General features: G+C 43.4%; 2 protein-coding genes across 2 annotated transcripts; one reads left to right on the top strand and one right to left on the bottom strand.

The window, feature by feature from the left end:
- Nucleotides 1-1472: 1472 nt before the first annotated feature.
- rspo3 (R-spondin 3) lies at nt 1473-18814 on the top strand. Its single transcript, XM_084357062.1, has 6 exons — nt 1473-2312; nt 7223-7417; nt 7994-8137; nt 8317-8463; nt 9060-9245; nt 16856-18814. Exons 1-6 carry the CDS (start codon nt 2213-2215, stop codon nt 17077-17079), a joined length of 996 nt encoding a protein of 331 aa, XP_084213188.1. The 5' UTR covers nt 1473-2212; the 3' UTR covers nt 17080-18814.
- Nucleotides 18631-20211, bottom strand: mdh2 (malate dehydrogenase 2, NAD (mitochondrial)). The gene has a single exon (XM_084357061.1). The coding sequence runs from the start codon at nt 20085-20087 to the stop codon at nt 19074-19076; it is 1014 nt and encodes a 337-aa protein (XP_084213187.1). The 5' UTR covers nt 20088-20211; the 3' UTR covers nt 18631-19073.
- Nucleotides 20212-20253: the final 42 nt, after the last annotated feature.

The following is a 20253-nucleotide window of genomic DNA, read 5'->3' as shown; positions in this document are numbered from 1 at the left end:
AGCACTGGACTCGTGCATACTGTTCCCTCTAAACATCAACACACCAGTCAGACAAATGAGGCTTCAACTCCCCCCTTTACACTGCTCTGCTCCAGAGGCCAGAATTCACTCAACCTGGAGGCACAAGTCTCTGCGTTTGAGAGCGATTATCGCCAAATGTCATAACTGTGCAGACGGAGGCTGTGGTGGCAAATGATCTGGAATGAGTAATGATGGACAATGTTTGAGAAAACAAAGCTTGAGTCCTCCGTTCACTTGATTTCTTTTTACAGTTTAGTGGCTGTTTTGCTCTCGCTCTTTCCTCTCACTTGCAACAATACAAACAACATCACATTCGGACTCATCAGGTAAAGGTCAAGTGCTTCAGCCAGAACTCACTGATACCCTTGCTGGTGTGTTATGACGATGTGCCTCAAGCTTTTGTGGAACTAACTCCCTCTAGAGGTAATAAGATGAGATGCTGCTGCTACTTTGTCTGATGTCAACAGGGGGGTTTCTCTCTCTAAAGGATTACACTGGAATAGAAAGTGATGAGACCAATATTGTACCTTCGACCCCATTTTATAGTGTCTTTTAAAATAGCTGCCTTGTGTTTTGTGGCTTAATTTCAAATGTCATAATTGCGAAAAACTATGAGACACACTGCCACGTATTCAAAACTGCTCAATCCTTTACTGAAAGAGACATTTTCCTGGATTAATTTTAGAAGCATATGCATATATACAATACAGTCACTGTAACACCAGTATCATTTGTACTTATCTCAAAAAATGTACCACCTCAGACAGAATAAGTAGCCTGTCACCTCTCTATTTGAAGACACAAACCAGTAAAAACATTTGGAGTAAAGGGAGTCTATGCAGTGGTGGACTGGAAGGGCGTCCGAGAGGGCACTTTTGCGGCATCTTTATCCACCAGTGAGTCTATTGGTGCAAAATGACATGTGACATGCGTTCATAACTTGTTTTCCTCCTTCATAACTGATTAAATCTGTCTGAGATTGTGTCCAGAATGGGTTTAACCAACTTAAAAATAATTTTCAATGACTTTATTGATTGCTGTCTAATTTTATTGAGAAATAAATAATCCTACTGCCAATTTTACCACGTAAAGGTCACTTTTAACTGCCTGAAAAGAAGAGTTCGGAGCAGGTGATTTCAATCGCATGATTTTTTGCATTCAGTCCATGTTAAACGATGTGCATTTAAAGCATCACTGGAAGCACAATGACAGACAGGAATTAGAGAGAAGCTACAGTACACACTCCTAAACCCCTGTTGAAATAACTTCAGTATGCTCTCTCTCTCTCTCTCTCTCTCTCTCTCTCTCTCTCTCTGACGCGGGGGGCTTGCCCTCTAAATAAACTTTGGAGCTCATAGGGGGAGAGAAAGAGAGAGACAGAGAGACAGCAGAGGGCTGAAGTCATCAGCCGGCCGGCAGGAGGGGAGTGAATGGGTCCTGCACGCAAAGCAGAAAAGCGCTGAAACTGCGAAGATTTACTTTTTGGATCAGTTGCGCTGCCGCCGACCGCGAGCGAGAGGAGGCGTGTGTCTGACAGCCAAAAGAACTACGAAACCTTCGACTTTTTTTTATTTTTTATTTTATTTTTTTGTGAGTACAAGTGTTGGTCCTGCGGTGACTTTCACTTTTTTGTGCTTTAGCTGATGCTGAGATGAGAGCGAGAGCCTCAGCGCGCCTGGCACGTTAGGGTATCCACGCCGGGACGCACGGCGCATCTCGCGGGGAGAGAGGTCAATTTGGAGTTCTGCACATGGATATTATATCTCAAACTTTTTGAGATTGTTAGTCATGAATAATAATTCTAATCATCTTTTCTGACCTACACTGATGGTTGATTTTGCTTTCCTCCTGCGCGCACCGGATGAGAATCGAGCTTTTTGGCGTGTTTGTTTGTTTGTTGATTTATTTTTGGAGGGAATGTTCTTTATCACAGCACGGATAGCGGATCCCTGACTCAATCTGGCACATCTCCTGTCCAGGATGTTACATTCAAAACGGCCCAAGTATCAATGGGCCACCGGACACTACACTGACCATATATCACCACATAGCTGGGGGTCCTGCTGTGTCTGAGAGGAATAATCTGCCCTCCGCGCTCTGCCTCCGTCTGGGGGGAAGAAACGGAATCTTATCCAATAAGTGATTTGGTGAACATTGACATTGGCTTTACGAGTCTCACCTCCGGGCTACTATGCAATTACAACTGATCTCCTTTGTTTTGATCATCTTGCACTGCATGGATTACACTGGTTGTCAGCCGCACAGCAGCTCCAGGCACCGGCAACATAAACGTGAGTAAAGTGCAGTGCGGTGCGGTGCTGGCCGGTGTTCAGGGCTCACAGTCATCCCTGTTCTTTATGTTCTCTTGTCTTTTTAAATTCAGCATTTATTGCCCTGTTTTACCCAGAGAGGTTTTAAGTCACAGAAGTATCCAGTCGGATTTCTAGAATTTATAAAGAGACTCCAACAGTCACTTGACGGCCCGTTGTTAATTGGTCAGTGTAGTAAACTGTCTGACCTGTTCAGATAACACCGGCTCATGTTCCACTGATGTGAGTTTTTCTAGATCTGACAAAATAAACTGCAGTTGCTGTTCTTTTCCCCCTTAATTAAGAAAACTTAATTCACTTTTTGCAGATTATGTAAGAGTGATTTTCCAAATTATTATTGATCAGTTATTGGACATGTTATCACCAGTTTTCACACTAACAACTCTACTTTTCGTCATTGTGATTCTAGGAGTTTTTTTCACTTTTTATTGCCCCGTGATATCTTCAGTCATTTCACCACCTTTACTTCCACTTTAAACATGTTTCCTTTAACGCTTAATTGGATGAATCAGTTGCTCTGCCTGTCACCTGAAGCCCTCAGTCGCTGCCCTCTGCGCTCAGTCTCCTGCTGGTTCCCGTCGCTCTCTAGCGGTCAGAGCGGCAGACTTCAGGCGCAGAGTGCGCACTGCTGCCCGGGTATCAGCACTGAGGCTGATCGGTGATCTAATCGATATTCACATCTTTTGTTCCCATATATGGTGAAGTGACCACTCTATCCAGTTTATTTCCTTCACACTGTCACGTTATGGAAAAGTTTCCCAGATCACATTGATGCCAGTCCCGAATTCAGCTCATCTTCATTTGAAATCGTCCCATCTTGTTCTTATTGCTGTCCAGAATCTGACTGAATGCATACTTGACATCGGGCTCCATCACACACAGCCCAGATGCTCCATACTGAAAACACTCTTAAGCCTTATGATATTTTATCTGCCATATATCTCCCTCAGGTCCAAGATTATGTCTCAGCTCTTGAGCTACGGCCAGCCTTCCCTTTTCCATGACACTATGAAATAAGTATCAATAAAGTATATTTTTCTGCTCTTCCTACGCACACTTTATCGCTGAGGGTCTCCAGATGTGCTCTGTGACTAAGTCTGTTAGAGGGGAGCAGATAACTGGAAGATTCCATGTATCACTTGCCAGCGTGGCTGAAAACTGTCTGCGATCTACAATAATAGACCCTGGAAGTGATGTTTTTATCCCGGCCACCTGGGGCTGAAACTCCTCTACATCTCCTTTACGTCACATGTAATCACAGAGATCTGTAGTGCGGACCAGCAGCAGGACAGCTTTTTTTTGTTTGTTGTTAATATTTTCCCTCATGACCACCAGAGTGGACATTTTGGGGGGTTAACGGTGTGTTTATTATGCAGTTTTAAAGGGGGTCCTGGGGTTAACTTTGCTCTTGGCAGCTCTGTTCAGTGTAGTTTAAGTCAGACCTGAGGAAGCAAGGACTTTGCTTTTCAGCATGGCTGACACAGCCTATATAGATCTCATTTAAACTGAAGCAAACTGACATTCAATATGAGACGTCAGTCCTAATGATAAAGGACAAGGAAAGGTTGATTATTTTCCCTTAAATATATGTTTTTGCTGCACTAGTGAAGGATATACAGACGCTGTGGTGTCTGCTTTAAACCCTCCGCTGCATCAAGACACACAGATTCTCTCTTTTAAATGTTTATTTCCTCCCAAACAACATTAAAGAGCCTCTCAACGCAGTGTGGAAGAGAGGGGAGCTACTGAAAGACCTCCTGCACTTGGTTTCTTAAAGATGCACTATGTTGTTCTGGGGAAGAAATTTTAATCAGAAGAGAAAGATCTTCACTGCCTCAGCAAACTCTCTTTGTTTTCATGACTGAATAAACTGAATAAACAAACTGACCTTAAAGGACGACACAATTTCAAACTGTTTTACTTGGTTTGTATGTGGCGGACCCTGCCACCTTTCTAGCTTCAAACAGTGTTCTGGGGACTGTATTTAACAGCTTGTTTATTCGTTTTAAAAAATGAATAATTCTGAGTTTCTATTCTTACCTCATTAATATTGTAAAGATTAAAATTCTGAGTTCGAATTTCTTCTCCAAAACTACGTAGTGCACCTTTAAATTTATGCCCTGAGAATAAAAACCGTGTGTTACCGTTGTGCTTTTTGTCACATTTGAGTTTGTATCACAAATTTCTTTTATGGACTGATAAGGCTAAAAAAATGTACAACACACTCAACCATGATGTGACTCAGATGTAAGACAGCAATCCATCTCCTGAACTTCACGTTTTACAGTAAGGAGTCAACATCTGACTCACTCAGTGTCCATTAATTGACGAGTGCTTCTAAGAATCCAAACTTCCTCCGTGGATGCAGATATCCAACACTTCCAGAGATATCAGGGAGGATGGAGGGATTAGTTGGCGAAGGGGTGAATGAGTACAGAGGGAAAGAAGGGGGTAAGAGCGAGTTGGGAGTCAATGACCATTGGGTCAGCTGGCCAAAATTACCATGCAGTGACTGAACCCAAGCTTCCTGTGTGATGATGCATCCAAAAATGCAGGCATGTGGGTGCTAACAGTGGTAATTATATAATTTATGAAGACGGGTCAGGTCAGTGGAAGGTGGGTTGATTAAAGTCTTGATTTAAAGCTGAGATAGAAGATCAATAGTTGAGGCAAAATGTTTTTCCTTGTTGCACAATTCTATTTTCTCCATCAACCATCTGTTTGTGTGTGTGCAGGCATGTGAGTGTGTTTATTCATATGTGACTTTGCTGGTATGTTATGCAAGATACCACTGTCCAACTGAGGTTTTGTCCGTGTGAGCGCGAGGGCAAGGCCAAATTCCTGCTTCTTAAGACTTCTGTGAAACAGGGCAGCTTGGCAGGAACACATGTGGGCAAATGGACAGCAGTTGTAAAGATTGTCGAGATATTTCAAACAAAGTATTTGTGATCTATGGTAAACTGGCAGCTAAAACCCCCGAACCTAGAGAAGAAGGGAGAGGGCCAGCTTATAGCCTGTGGCATGAGATGTCAAGGCTGCAAAGAAAAAGCAATTCCTCGAGTGCTTACCGGGGTTGACAATGCAGGCACCAATGCAGCACAGGTGTACAAGTGTGTGAAACACAGAACTCCTCTCATGGCTCTGTCATAGGTGTCACTCATGGTGCGACTGTAACCTGTTGGTCCCTGACTTGATTTTCTCTTCCCCTGTACCACTTTATTGATTCAACTTAAATGTCGTATTTCTAACAGAGGATTGAGTCAAACACATTCCCTCATAAGAAGTGTTTTACTGAAGCATCAGGACCAGAAGCTAGAAACATCCTCTCCGAACCCAGCATCATGGAACCCGTCATGTGTATTCGGTGGTTTTCTCTCAGAGCATCAACCACCCGAACCCTCTGTGTTACACTTTTTGTTGACCTAAAAGCAATCAGATGATGATGAAAAGGCAACTGACAGTGATAAACCACACCGAATTTAGACACATCAATATGTTTTTAAATCATTACTTAAACACACTATCATTTTGAAATACACACATTGTAATTTAGCAGACGTTAAAAATGTCAACATGTAATTAATAGGATTAAAACCAAGCGTGATTGTCATCCCTGGCAGACAAAGTCTGGTGAACCATCCCACAAATTAGTGAAGAGCAGAGGGATAAAAACCTGCAGTAAAATATATCAATACAAAATAAACACTACTGTACTTATGAAAATGAACTGGGTTGTAAACTCAGTTTAAATGGCTGTCATCTGCACAGCGGGTGATTCCTCCTTGTGAGCTTGTGAGCGTAAAACAATAACCCTTTATGATACAGTGACTCTCTGCTTTCTGTTTGTCAACAACACTTGGGTGAAACATTTCAACACTTAAAATAATAAACTTCAATTTGTATCAGATGTGAAGATGCAGTTTCAGATTGTTTCCTCACTTGAAAAGAATTTCTGGGTTTCTATGAAGATGCTCTTTGTGTTAAATCAGTATGGTGTCTTTTGTTTTCTTTTTGTTACTGGTGTGTTAACTGAAACTTCCTATGCAATATAAACCTGCCTAGCGTTACCACTGAAATACTGACAATCTGGGTTGAAATTTCTAGATTAAGTCACCAGCCTGATCATGATTTATTCAGAGTACCATCACAACCATTTATAAAAAATGAAATATTCCTTTACACTCTGCACAAATTATATTCACACTTTATGGCACATCTAGAGTCTAGTGTCAAAACTGGTAGGCCAGATTTTGATTGCTGGTGGCGCGTTCTCCTCAAAAACTGTAAGTAGATGGAGACAAAATGGCTCCATACAGCTCCCCCTGCGTAATCCAAGTCTCCCGAAGGCCCCCCGATATCGCAAACTAATTTGAAAAGATGTTGTTTACACTTTTTTTTAAGCTGAAATCCTCAATGTAGCTGCTTCGCTGATGCGTGAGCTCACCCTCGCCTAAAATGGGTGCACAAGCTTGGGCACCGACACCATCAATGGCCTAAATGTTGTAGGTTTTTTTTTTAATCACATCGGGCTCCAGAGACTTGGATCATGCCAATTTATGTTTTTTCAGTTTTTTTTTTACAATATAAACAAGTCCTCATCTACTTTTGTGGAATACAAAACCTGCCTTTTCATAGGTAATGACTGAATTTTCATTTTTGGGCGAACTGAATTCCTGCAATGAGCTTTGAAAGAGAGGGAGGCTGGCGTTGTTAGCAGGGTATCTACAAGCACTTTCATCGTCCAGCACTGATCTATCGCACTGTGGCTTATCTAATGCTGTGATCTCTTACTAAGTAATCTTAGTATTTTAGTCTCCCTGTTATGCCACTTGAAATTCATACTTCTTCATCTCCCCTGCTCCTGTCAAAAGAGATCCCTGGTGTGAGCTCGGGGTGCCAGCAGGGTGGCTGTCTGACCTGCTCTGACTACAATGGCTGCCTGTCCTGCAAGCCGCGCTTCTTCATGCACTTGGAGAGGATTGGGATGAAGCAGATCGGGGTGTGCATGACCTCCTGTCCTCCGGGCTTTTACGGCACACGCTCCCCAGAAAGAAACACCTGCACAAGTAAGCCAATGACTGTATTTGTATAGCAGATGATAACAGAATAGTCCTGGAAATATTCCTTGCACTGCAGGTTCCCAATTTAAATGAACATTATTATTATGTGTTATTAACTGTCCTCTGATTCAGTGCCCTCTTCACACAGTGTTTTACTTAGACCTGACAAACACAAGTACGCAAAGTCTAGTCGGTTCCAAGACATTGTTAAAATATATGTCCTTTCTCCATATACACCACTTGACAAGCAGCAGCTTCAAGACCTGCTTGTGAAATATGGCATTATGTATACACACAGTAGGTCTATGTATTCAAGTACTGTAACTGAATAACTTGATACCTGTTACACATGCTTCCGTTTAGTGATAGGAAATTAAATCAAGTGTTGCTTTACTTCAAATCATACATCACCGTTCCCCCTGTGAGACATCAATCTGACTGCAGTGGTCTATATTCCTGACTGTATTCCCAGTGAGACGTGCACGCACACACTGACACGCTGTATATTTAACACAGAGGACACACTCGATAACTTGTCCGGTTTAAATAAACGCTGCCGTTGGGTCTGTATCTCCCTTTCAGAGTGCAGGTCGGAGTGCGACTCCTGCTTCAACAAGAACTTCTGCACACGCTGCCGAGCAGGATTCTACCTTCACCTGGGCAAGTGCCAGGAGAACTGCCCCGAGGGGCTGGTCCGCAGCGACGCACAGAGGGAGTGTGTTCCCAGTGAGTGTTTAGAGTTTATCATAGGCAAAGACAAACCCTTTATTAACTCTTTATACCTTGTATTTATCTCACATTAGCCTTCCAGAGTTTACCAAATGATTCTGCTGTCACATAAAACATGTTTACGTGTTAAATTTGGTCATTATATTCACATATTAACCACAATTCTCTCTTTGCAGAGTGCCCTGCAGAGTGTGAGTCATGTGTCAACATTGAGACGTGCACGCGGTGCCGGCCAGGCCTGTACCAGCTCAGCGGGAGGTGCCACCATGTCTGTCCAGAGGACTACGAGCCCAATGACAAACTCATGGAGTGCACAGCACAAGGTCAGTCCAGTGTCGAAACAATAACTAAGATGCCAGTCCTGCCATGTTTATGGCCTTTGACGCAGAACGGCTACAACTGGCAAATAAGCTTGTAGAAAAGTGAGGAACCCCATTTTGAACTTTAGAAAACATGTTAAAGATAGAATAAGAAACATTTCAGCATTACATTTCTAAAAGCGACTCGACCTTGTTATATGTTTAACAAGTGTCCTTACATAATCTCACATTTTTCCAACAGTAATAATCAAGGTAATGGTGCGTTTCATTTGGTCACCTGTCATTCTAACCTCTGGGAAAACATCCAATGATAAATCAGACAGCGGGGAAGGAAGTCGATGAACAGGACGCAATATGAAATACAACTCTTTTACATTACCTCATCGGTGAACATTTCGAGTCACGTCAGACTGAATTTCATGGGCAATGGTGGTTGTTTAACAACGAAGACAACAACTCCCATGATCCCATGCCACTTCACAACCCCATCTAACAACTTTTGTCCTATTTTGATTGAGGGCCCCCAGCGGCATAAAATACATACTGTGCTTTTAACGTAAAAAATAACTCAAGTTTTTCATTCTTTCTTCTCATTTCAGTGCACTGTGATGTAGGTGAGTGGAGCGAGTGGAGCCCCTGCTCTCGGTCCGGCAGAACCTGTGGCTTCAAGCGGGGGCAGGAGACCCGCACGCGACAGGTCCTCCAGTACCCATCTCCCTTTGGCAACCCCTGCCCCGAGATCTCAGAGATCAAAGAGTGCCTGGTCAAGAGGAGGAAATGTCTAGGTAAAGATAACGATAGTGATACTGTAGCAAAGCTGCAGTGTTTTTATGCTCCAGCTGAGTGTCAAATCCTGACTCCAGATCCTTGTGATCCAGCATTTAAACTTAAAATGCCAAAAAACAGACGTTATGAAACAGGCCCATTCAAGACAGTGTCCATTGTAGTTGCTGGTGTCCCATCACACTCTCAATGCCAACACTGAATTTGTGACACATGGCACCATTTCTCCTCTCTATGAATTCCAGACCTCGCTGCTTCAGCTTGTACAATCAGAGCTCGGCGTTCTTCCGCTCAGGACTGCGACTGTTTACTCAGAGGATTGTCATTGTGGTTAGAGTGAGGACAGTGGGGGGAACACACATGTGTGATGTTGCAATGGGTATGTTGTGTGTTTTCCCACGAGAGCTCTTTTTTAAACAGTAAAACCGCTTTCTCTGCTCCTAGTAAACAGGGAATAGCGTGATCATTTCTAATGAATAGAGTGTAAACTGCTTTCAGACGGGCCCGCCTCTTTATAAAACCCGATGCTGCGGCGCATTTACGATCGCTTTGTGTTCTGTGTGTGCTGCGTGTGTGTGGTTACTGAGCTGGTTGGCGGCTACGGCTGGTTGTTTTTTAGCCTGGGCTCTGTAGTGTTAAATGACAGATCGCAGACAGGGTAGGAGGCTGAGATCCAGCCCCCTGGGGCCTCACACTTACAGAACAAACACTGTGTGCGTATGTGTGTGCATGTGTGTGTCTGTGTGCATGTGAATGTGTGTGTGTGATGCAGCAGAAAAGCAGTTGACTCTGGAGCAGAAACAGCCAGCTCAACATCAACATCCTCCCCCTGGGAGGCACGCGGCGACCAGGGGATCAGTATTGGTTTATCCCCACAGCTGCCAATACACACACACACACACGCACACACGCACACCAACACATGCACGCACAAATCCAGATAGAGATACACCCGCTCCATTTCAAACAAGTCAGACAAATGCACACTCGGGCACACCAAACACACACACATGCACAAAGATACACTCACATACCTTCTTTGTCTCACTAAAATAACTACACAGCCGCTGCTCTTGGTGGTAATTTGTGAAGAGAGTCAACTGGGTCGACGTGATTTGTAAGGCAGAGTATGAAATGTGCCCTCTGTCACCTCCGCTATCCCTCTCCCTCTCTCTCTGCCTCACTTCTATCTGTATCTCTCTCCTGATCCATTCCCCCATCCACACACACACACACACACACTCCCTACCACACCAAAGAAAACATAGACCCCCATATAAGCTCCCTGTTGGCGCTCCCAGTCAGTCGGGTCGGGGCCGAGACTTTAGTGTGGAGTCGACGGCTCTGTTGATCTAGACTGAGCCTGGTGAAAGGGGGGGTACTTAGAGAAGGGAGGTGATTGGGAAGAAAGAAAGAAAGAAAGAAAGAAAGAAAGAAAGAAAGAAAAAAGACAGAAGGAACGAAAGAAAGAAAGAAAAGAAAGAGAAAAAAAAGAAAGAAAGAAAGAAAGAAAAGCTGAGCGTAGTCTCACACACTACTGTCCCTGTTTATCGATGTTGTCCCCGCTTGTGATTAGCCAGTTGCCTCAGCTCCAGGAGCATCTGCGGTGAATGAGAGCTAATTATCTGCTTCGGCGCGTCCTCTCCTCGCTGTTTACGTTCTGCACACGCTAGGGGGTCAGTGGTCCGACCTCAGAGAGCCCCCGGTAATCCTCCAACAGCCCTCAGACATTGATACGTCCTCCTCCTCCTTTTCTTTTCCTCCTCTTTTGCACTTTCTCCATTTGGCTTCTCCTCCCACTCCACCCTCTCTTCCTCTTGTTTTTCGCCTCGCTGCATCATTTTACTTCTCTGCATGACTCTACTAAGTTGTTCCGCTGCTACTCCTGCTGGTTGTACACACATGACTTATTTGTACTTACACGTATACATTTTGTAAGATCCTGTAAGATGTTTCTCCTCTCTCTTGTTAGCTCTAAAAAGGGCAAATCTCTCCAAACCTCCAAATATAGAAATGATAAACAAGTTTTAAACTAAAACGTCTGTTATTTTGGAATAAACCTACTTGATATGTTTGTTGAAGCCTCAAATTAACTTCAGATAAACTTAATGTGCGCACAGAATGAGGACTGTTTCATTGGAAGCACAATAGTAAGTGATCCTTTATCGGCCAGAATACATGTCAGCGCTGCAAGTTTCTGCAAACCATGGATATGTTGAAACTTTACATTTCTTTCTTTATTTATGTTTCAATCTTCAATTTTAAGGGCTGGTTAGGTTAAGGCACAAAACGCACTGGTAGGGTTAGGACAAGATCATGCTTTGGCTTGAAAATACCCAGTTTTGTCTCCACACACGCAGCCAGAAAAAGTCCCGACATCAATTTCATGTGTAATGCACAGTTATGAGACTGGTCTAAATCATGTCATATAACTGTCCACAAGAAAGTGCAGGAACTATTCCTTGAAGTTTCAACTCAAGCCTGCAGCTGTCACAGCTTCCAGTTCCACGGAACCGTTGCAAAATCACAACTTCCAGTTGGTCCTGACCTATGAATAATGTTTTGAATTACAGATATCACGTCAGAAAAGTTGTAAAACTGTAGGAAACATGCTGAGATGTTCAGGCGTGGAGAGAGAAAAACTTGGCTCTGCTCATCTGTTATCCACGGCTCGAGATTGCGAATGTTTACACACACGTCCTCATCTGCCGCCGCCGTCTCTCTCAAGTTAATGCTGGCTAATTTGTCCTTCCATGGACCTGCTGTTCACCTCGCTATCTCTGTAGCCGGATAGACCGCGTGCCCTCTGCAAACCCTTTAACTCCCACACACACACATACAGACCCTCACACGGACCTATTACACACACAGAAACATGCAGTTAAGCAAGCTAGCATCAACCAGTCAGTGAGGGGGGATTGATACACAACACACACACACACTGGCACACCCAGTGCCCCCCTCATGACATCCTGGCGGCCATGCGGCAGGCATTCCACTTGTGGGACAGCCCATAGCCTTTAATCCCAGCCTGGCTCCCGCCAAAAGCTCCCCGGACGACAGAACGCCTGCCATGGAGGATGTGCCACCATAAAACACACAGTTCTCCTCTAACTGCACACACACACACACACACACACCTCCCCTCACCCTCAGTGCCCCTCTCTCATTTGATCTCTGTCTGTTTCCTACTCTCACTTTGTTCTTTAGTTCATTCAATACTCTCTCTGGATTGTTATTCATCTCTTCCACTCTCTCTTTCTCTCTTTCACTGTATGCTCGCTCACTCATTGTGACACACACACACACACACACACACACACACAGTGTCTAGTGTCCCACCCAGTAAAGCCTGTGCTCTCAGTAGTTTACTGACTCCGGCCCTTTGTCAACGCGCTTCAACAGATTTCTAGAAGTTACATTACAGCCACGGACAATACAGCAGATCCACACTAGCGGCTGTGTGCTTACACTGTGCAGGCAGGGATTTCAGGGCAATAACACAGGATGAAGAGGATAACACATTTCTACATACAGTACATTCTTCCTCATTAACTTAGATTATAGAAAGTGTTCTTAACTTGTACTGATGACAAATACTTGTCATCTGTGTGCTGAATGTGGCACTAATTATATGAGGGATCTAAATTACAGACAAGGCTTTAATTGGATCCAGATTAACTATAATTTGAAATAAATGTCAATATTCATACTGTATTTATCAAAATAAATCTTTTAAAGCAGATCGAGTCCTTGTACAAATGACAGAATCTTAATTGGAGCATGCGGTGTGTAACGTATATAAATACATAAGTGACAGTTTAAAGAGTGACCACAGAGATTTACAAGTGCTCTCTTATGTAACACCAGTATTGGTGTGCTTGTGTTGTTTGGTACTTACTTTTAAGAGGCTATTGCTCCACGACAAAATAGACAGTGCTCAAGGGCGTAAAATAAATGTTTCAGTCGCTTCACTTATGTGGCAGTTACATAGATGGAAACTACATTAAGGGAATAGTTTGGGGAATATGTTTATTTGCTATTTTAGCAAGAACTAGATGAGAAGATTGATGCCAGAGCCAGGAAACTTTAAGCTTAGCTTAGCTTAGCACAAATATTTGTAACAGTTAAGTGTTGAAAGATCTACATACCAGCACTTCTTAAGCTACTAACACACATTGTATTTTGGTTGTTGAATGGTGCAATGTCTCCCAATTTTGTTTAAAACATCAAAAATGAAAGTAAATAACAGTGCCGACGTGTACTGTCTGTTTACTGTGTTGAAGAGATGTCTATTGAAGTTAGGATGCTAACCAGCTAGCCCCTAGCCATTTGTACCTCAAGAGAGGATAGTTAACAACACCAACACTCCCTGTGTAGTCCAAGCTGCCAGTCCGAAGAGAGTCAGCTAATACAACTAGCTAAGAGTATGAGTATGAATGAGTTAGAGTATGAATTCAACAAGTGCCAACTCTTAGATATTGCACCTTTAATCCGAACACAAACAGAAATGTAAAAGCGACATATTGTGGATTTATAGGGAGTTAACTGCTATGACTATTTACTGGCAACCAGTGCAGACATCAGGAAGTCATAAGAAATAACGGTTACAGCTTTAACTGTGAGTTTGGAGGTGGATTGTTCAACTTTGGACGAGCCAGGACGGCAGTTTTCAGTCAGCTAAGCTAATCTCCCCTTGGCTCCAGCTCAAAACTGAACAGACAGACGTGTGATTGGTATTGATCGTCTCATTTTACTCTCGTTAAGAAGCACACAAGCATAGTTGTAGGCATGGTTTGTCCCAAAGTGTCAAAGTATTCCTGGAAGGTATGTTGCGTAATTTCCCTTCTACAGCATTTACAGTAAGTCAACTTGAACCATTAGGAAGCCCTTAGAATAGTCTAAACACACTTGAAAAGCAATGTTGTCATATTTAGTCTGTTACAACATCACAATGACTTTTGAATTCAAATGATGCAGTATTATTGAATATCTTCATGGATGACAACATCCCACGCTGTACAAACCCCCTGAAATGCATACTTAGAAAATGATTCTGGTACTCCAAAAGTGTAAGTGATTTAACATGAAGTCATTGTTTAAATCATTTTGTCTGCAAAATGAGCCATGCCAAGTATTACAAACCCTGAACAATCCTAGTATGTTCACTTTCATTTCAGTTGAAGACATGGATTCCCCAGAAAACCACCATTTCCAGCTTTCTTTATGTTGCAAGTTTAAGTTTATTTGTGTTCAATTTTCAATTTAATGTTGTGATGAAGCAGTGCTAATGTTCACGTCTTGGCTGAAACAGGACTAATTGGTAACGTCCTTAACCGCTCTCTTAAAAGCTGTTCCACTTTTAATTAAGATAAATGAGGAAGTTTAGCAATAAATGAAGCTATATTATCACAGGTACCGAGCCTGGTCATGAAATTACTCCAAGATTTTCATGTGTCGTCCCCAAAGCCAACCACTCATTCACTGTCAGTCTCAAACTCTTGATGACATTATTCATTATTTACTTTTGGGAATGTGCTAAATGTCTGTTGAAATTTTTCCTAAACCCTCCAAAGGTGTCTTATTTGGGGACCATTACATCCATGTCAACACACAGTTTACAAAACGCCCATCAGAAACTGTTCCAACTAACCAGACGCAGGTTGGTTTGATAAACACCGGCATGGATTAGGTTTCTCCTCTGGCTCGACAAAAGCACGGGGGCTACAGTATGACTAATCCACTGAACTTGTAAATAGTTGTAAATGGTGTCAGGACAGAGAAAACAATGAGAGCGAAGGGGACTTCCTGTGTTTATAGAGGACAGGGGGCAGACCCCGAATGAGTCAGTGCACCAGATTACTCCATCTATCTATCCATCCATCCATCCATGCACCCTCCTATCTTCACCATCTTTGATTTTGATTCCTTTATCAACTTATTTCTCACTGTAAAAACCATGCTATCCCATACTGAGTTTATGCATCCCAGTCCACTCGCTGTCCCTTCATCATTTCTAGCAGAAAATTAAACACAGTGGGCAGGTACAGCTTGGTAGCGCAGCCCAGAATGTGCGGGTCAGACGTGGCCCCTGGTCCAAGCAGAGCCCTGGCTTGATTAATGAGCAGACAGAGAGGATGAGCATAGGGGGCCGAGCGCGAAGCGGACAGGAGGGAGACAGAGGGAGAGAGAGAGATCTCTTTCTCTCTCTCGCTTTATCTCTCTTTCTCTCTCTCCCTGTGTCTGTGCCTACTGCCTACTTCAGCAGTTTCACAATCCCCCGACTGGCCGGCCAACCAGCCGAGCAGGCCGTGCTGCTCCGTTCCACTCACACATGAACAGCAGCAGTACAACAACAGGAAAGGGCCTCCTCTGCTTTCTTTTGCAGGTCCTGTCTCCAACCTCCCTGGGGGTGGATCTTGTTATTATCATTAATAACTGTAGGCCGAGCAGAGATAAACCTTCAGCATTCCAAAACTCTTGGTTTTGTTTATGAGATGGTGTTGCAAGAACAGATAAATTGGGGGTTTATTTAAAGGGTTTCTATTTTGGACAATGGCCTGCTCATCACAGGGAGAGGGCTGCTGTCTGTGAGTAAAGACTGCCATCTAGTGGTCAATACAGAGTTTGATTGTTTGACACATTGTGGTTTTCATTACTTACAGGCTGATGTACAGATTAGCTGAAGCTGAGTCCTGTAAATCACACATCATATATATGTTACCACACTGACTTCTTCGTAATTGGTACTATTTGACATGTAGATCGGCTGTATTAATTGCTTTAAATCAGGAGTGCCCAAACTTTCTCCCTCAGAGGGTCACCTATTGTAAGGCATTGTTAAGATGTGAAATGGTACCAGGATCCCACCTGACTTCAAAGTTTCACTGTGCCCGCCATTCTCAGACTTCTCCTACATTTGTAAAGAGCATTTTCTCTTACAAAGGTATAACAGAATCATTATTATTTATAGGTGCAATATGTAAGAATTTTCAATTTATACTTGGAACAAACAGGGGGCAACATTTCACCAGAGTTAGCGCTAAATGCTGCTGACAGTAGCTACCATTAGCTAGTTAACTCAGATAGCAGTGGAGCTAGTGGTCCAGAGTGCGAGCTTGGAGCACCAGGGAATCGCTCACACCATTAGCACGGGAGCTTTGCACCAGGCCAGAGCTAGTTGGTTAGCACGCTAACTTCAGTAGATACCTCTTCAACATGATGCTTCACATTTTAGTTCATTTATTAATGGTTCCGGCTAAAATTCTTACATATTTCACCGTTTAATGCATATTTTCTTTTCTAAAGCAACTAAACATTATTTCCATTGTCAGTTAATCTGTCTGGATTAATTACCTAGTTGTGTGGTCTATAAAATGTCAGAAAAAAGTCAGAAAAGGTTGGAAAATGTTGTTCAGTCTTTCCAAAAGATTGTTCAACTTATTTAGTTATAGAGGAGTAAAGAAACCAGAAAATATTAATGTTTAAGAAGCTGAAATCAGATAATTTTGACTTTGTTTCTTGTTTCTTTCCTGAAATTGATGGGGAGACGATAGCTTCATCCTCTCCTCCACTTTACTAATCTTTATCATTTCATTTCCTTGTCTTCCAGGAGTCCGGAGGAAGAACAAGCAAAGGGAACGGAGGAACCGCAACAACAGGAAAGATAAGGAGAACCAAGATGTCCGACGGGAGAGGAAGAGAGAGAGGGAGCGAGAGAGGGAGAGAGACCTGGTTGAACGTGAAGACTCTGATAACAGGAACAAAACGGAGCACAGGCATCGCAGAGGCCACGACACAGACCCGGTGTCACCTGGAGACGGCCTTGTACAGTAGTGCTCTGGACAGACAAAGTCTAGCGCCAACCCACCCTCCTCCACCTGTTGCCCTCCCATTCATACTTCTCAAAAACTTCCCCCACCCTCACCCACTGTTCACCCCCCTCGACCCCTCTCTGCGGGGGTGTTGCTGCTACCTGTATGATTTGAATATAATGTTTATGCACAAACAAGATGGGGCACATTCAGCCACAAGGCCTGGGCCACTACAGACTTTAAAAAGTCTTTTTTTTTATCTACCCTGTAGCCTCTACTCCTTCACTTCCACCACTGAGAGTGAGTCTCTATTGAAAAAGTGCAGGAGACACTGCTGAGACTGCTGCTGGGACTGAATAACAGAGAGAGCAAACGTCTGTGACTGTGTGGAGGACTGGCAGACAGACAGACAGAGACGTTCTACTATGACTGTGCTTGTTGATATGGTTATTTAATGGGGCCCCGGTACAACATTGCGCGTCTTGGTTTTTGAATGTAGATTTTTGCAACATTATGTAGAACAATTGTTTATTATTGTTGTTCCTGTTCTTTAGATCTCTTTATTTTATTTGGTGCAGAATTTGTAAAGAAAAAAAATGAAAAGTGAGTTTGCTATTGCCATCTTGTGACGTTTCATTATCACTGCAAGTGACAGATGTAGGAGAGCCTGCACGCTGCGGATCCAAGGGTCAAAAACTGAAAACCATTAACATGTGTTCTGTGTGTCTCGGACTGAAGCTAGTTTTATCCAAATATGTGATAAATCTAATCTACTATTGTTTTTTTTTTTCTTTTTGTGTAAATGGAATCTGTGCTCTCAGTAAAGCTCCCTGACTAGGAACCAAAAGCACCTGTATGTCAAATAAAACTATAATGGGTTTGTATCTGCGTCTGTTATCTGTTTATCATGTTACTCCCCTCTTGTGCAATCCACATGCTATAAACCATTTCAGAGCTGACAGAAAGTAGGAACAGTGTGCAGCTATCAAATGTTGAGTCAAAGGTTGCCGTGAGCCCATTTGGGCGTAGTAGTAGGGCATCACATTATGTAATATCTGAACATTTGTAAGGCATCTCTGAAAGGTCAAAAAGCCACAAAATATTCCGTGGCAACTATCCTAACACGCCTACTATAACTTGTTCTTCAGCAGATATTGTGACTCAAACATGTATTTCTGAGTAATCAGGCTACTGCAGTCCTTATTCTTCATGATTGTGCTTTTTGCAGACAACAGGCCCTTTTTTTAATAAACTATGAAATCTACCATGTAGCTACAACTTCACAGCAAGATATACATTCTAACTGATGTGACTCAAGTGTTTGAATCATTTTAATCACCTCTCTAATGTTACGTTGTTTGCATTTGAAAAACCTATATCTACACTATTTCAATGCCTATAAAGTTTGTCAATGAACCAGAATTGTATTGTAAAATGAAGGTGTATCATTTTGATCTAGGATTAACCTGCTTAGTTTCATGAAAATTGTCCACAGTCGTTCACATTTAGACAGTTTCAGGTGTACACCTTCAAGCCAAATTGTTTTTGTATGATAAAACAGAGAAATAAAGAATCATTTTCTTAAAGCTAAACTTGTTTATTGTTGGAGTAGGTACTTTTGCTCATCAGTAACATTTATGTGCATCAACAGGTAAGATGACAGTATTTCCCCTCATTCATTCGGCAGAGAAATGTCCACTAATGCAGACTGTACATGAAAATATATGAGATATTGTTTCAGTTTGACATTTGCAAAATATAGTCAAGTCACAGTACAGTATGTACACAAATCATAAGTGCAAGGTAAAGCCATGTTTAAAAAAGTAAGGGACATGTTACACAGGAAAGATGATCACGGTTAAAACCATGATTTCTGGATCAAGATGACCCTACTGCTTTAACACAAAGAGGAAACACTGTGACAGATGTATAGATTTACCCAGATGCTTTTTAAGTTAAGACGCAACAAAATATCAATCACAGCGCTTTGTTTTCAACTAACTCAATGCCCCCAGTTCACTTCATTTTAGACACAAAATCCTCGCCCTTCTTGATGGAAGCCTTCAGCTCATCCATGGCGTCAGCCACCAGCTTCTCCTCAAAGGCAGTCAGCTTGCCCAGCCCGAGGTTCTTCTCTATGCCGCTCTTCCCCAGGAGGATAGGTGTGGAGAAGTACTTGCACTCCGTCTCCTCGGACCTGACATAGGCGCACTCCACCACACCTTCCTTTCCATTCATGGCGTCCAGGACGGAGAAGGTGAAGCGGGCCCCAGCGTAGGCCATGGAGAGGGTAGCAGATCCAGCTCCGGCCTTGGCCTTCACCACCTCTGTGCCAGCCTCCTGGATCCTGCCAGTCAGGGCAGCCAGCTGGTCAGCAGGGAACTCTACCTTTGGTGTGCACTGGGAGATGAGGGGAATGATGGTCTTGCCAGCGTGACCTCCAATGACTGGGACATTAACACGAGCTGGGTCAAGGCCTTTAAGCTCTGCAACGAAGGTGTTTGCCCTGACAATGTCCAGAGTTGTGACACCAAAGACTCTGTTGGGGTTGTACACTCCATGCTTCTTCATGACCTCTGATGTAATAGGGATGGTGGAGTTGACAGGGTTGGCAATGATGCAGATCATGGCCTCGGGGCAGTTGCGGGCGCAGGCATCGGCCAAGGTGGCTACAATGGTGGCGTTGGTGTTGAAAAGGTCATCACGAGTCATACCTGGTTTTCTTGGCACGCCGGCGGGGATCACCACGACGTCGCAGCCCTTCAGAGCAGCATCCAGCTGGTCGGGACCCATATGGCCGGTTACATGGGCCCTCGTCTCGATGTGGCTGAGGTCTGCAGCCACTCCGGGGGTGTGAGCGATATCGTACAGGGAGAGTTGACTCACCAGGGGGCTATTCTTGAGGAGCAGAGATAGCGGCTGGCCTATGCCGCCTGACGCTCCTAACACCGCCACCTTGGCGTTGTTCTGGGAAGAGGTGGACAGGCTCCGAGCGAGGCTGACGGTAGGTCTGACGGCGCGGGAAAACATTTTGTTTCTGTGACTTCTTTTATTACTTAAATGAAAACAAAAGTACCTGAAGAGCCCCTCTCCTCTGTGACACCAACGTCCTCTAGCCACGAGCGAACAGGAAGACTGCTAACAGACATGCGTCGAGGATATGGGGTAGTCGTGCCATGTTACGTCAGATTGCGTC

The sequence above is a fragment of the Pagrus pagrus genome, assembly GCF_965226575.1.
Source record: "Pagrus pagrus genome assembly, chromosome: 7".
In the NCBI taxonomy this organism is placed as follows: domain Eukaryota; kingdom Metazoa; phylum Chordata; class Actinopteri; order Spariformes; family Sparidae; genus Pagrus; species Pagrus pagrus.
This window is presented reverse-complemented; position numbering and strand designations above follow the sequence as displayed.

Excerpts from the sequence above, each read along its gene's own strand:
- rspo3 (XM_084357062.1), top strand. The coding sequence starts at position 2,213 with ATGCAATTACAACTGATCTCCTTTGTTTTGATCATCTTGCACTGCATG. Across the intron at positions 2,313-7,222 it reads CAGGCACCGGCAACATAAAC|AGATCCCTGGTGTGAGCTCG; the intron begins GTGAGTAAAGTG and ends TCCTGTCAAAAG. Across the intron at positions 9,246-16,855 it reads CAAGAGGAGGAAATGTCTAG|GAGTCCGGAGGAAGAACAAG; the intron begins GTAAAGATAACG and ends CTTGTCTTCCAG.
- mdh2 (XM_084357061.1), bottom strand. The coding sequence starts at position 20,087 with ATGTTTTCCCGCGCCGTCAGACCTACCGTCAGCCTCGCTCGGAGCCTG.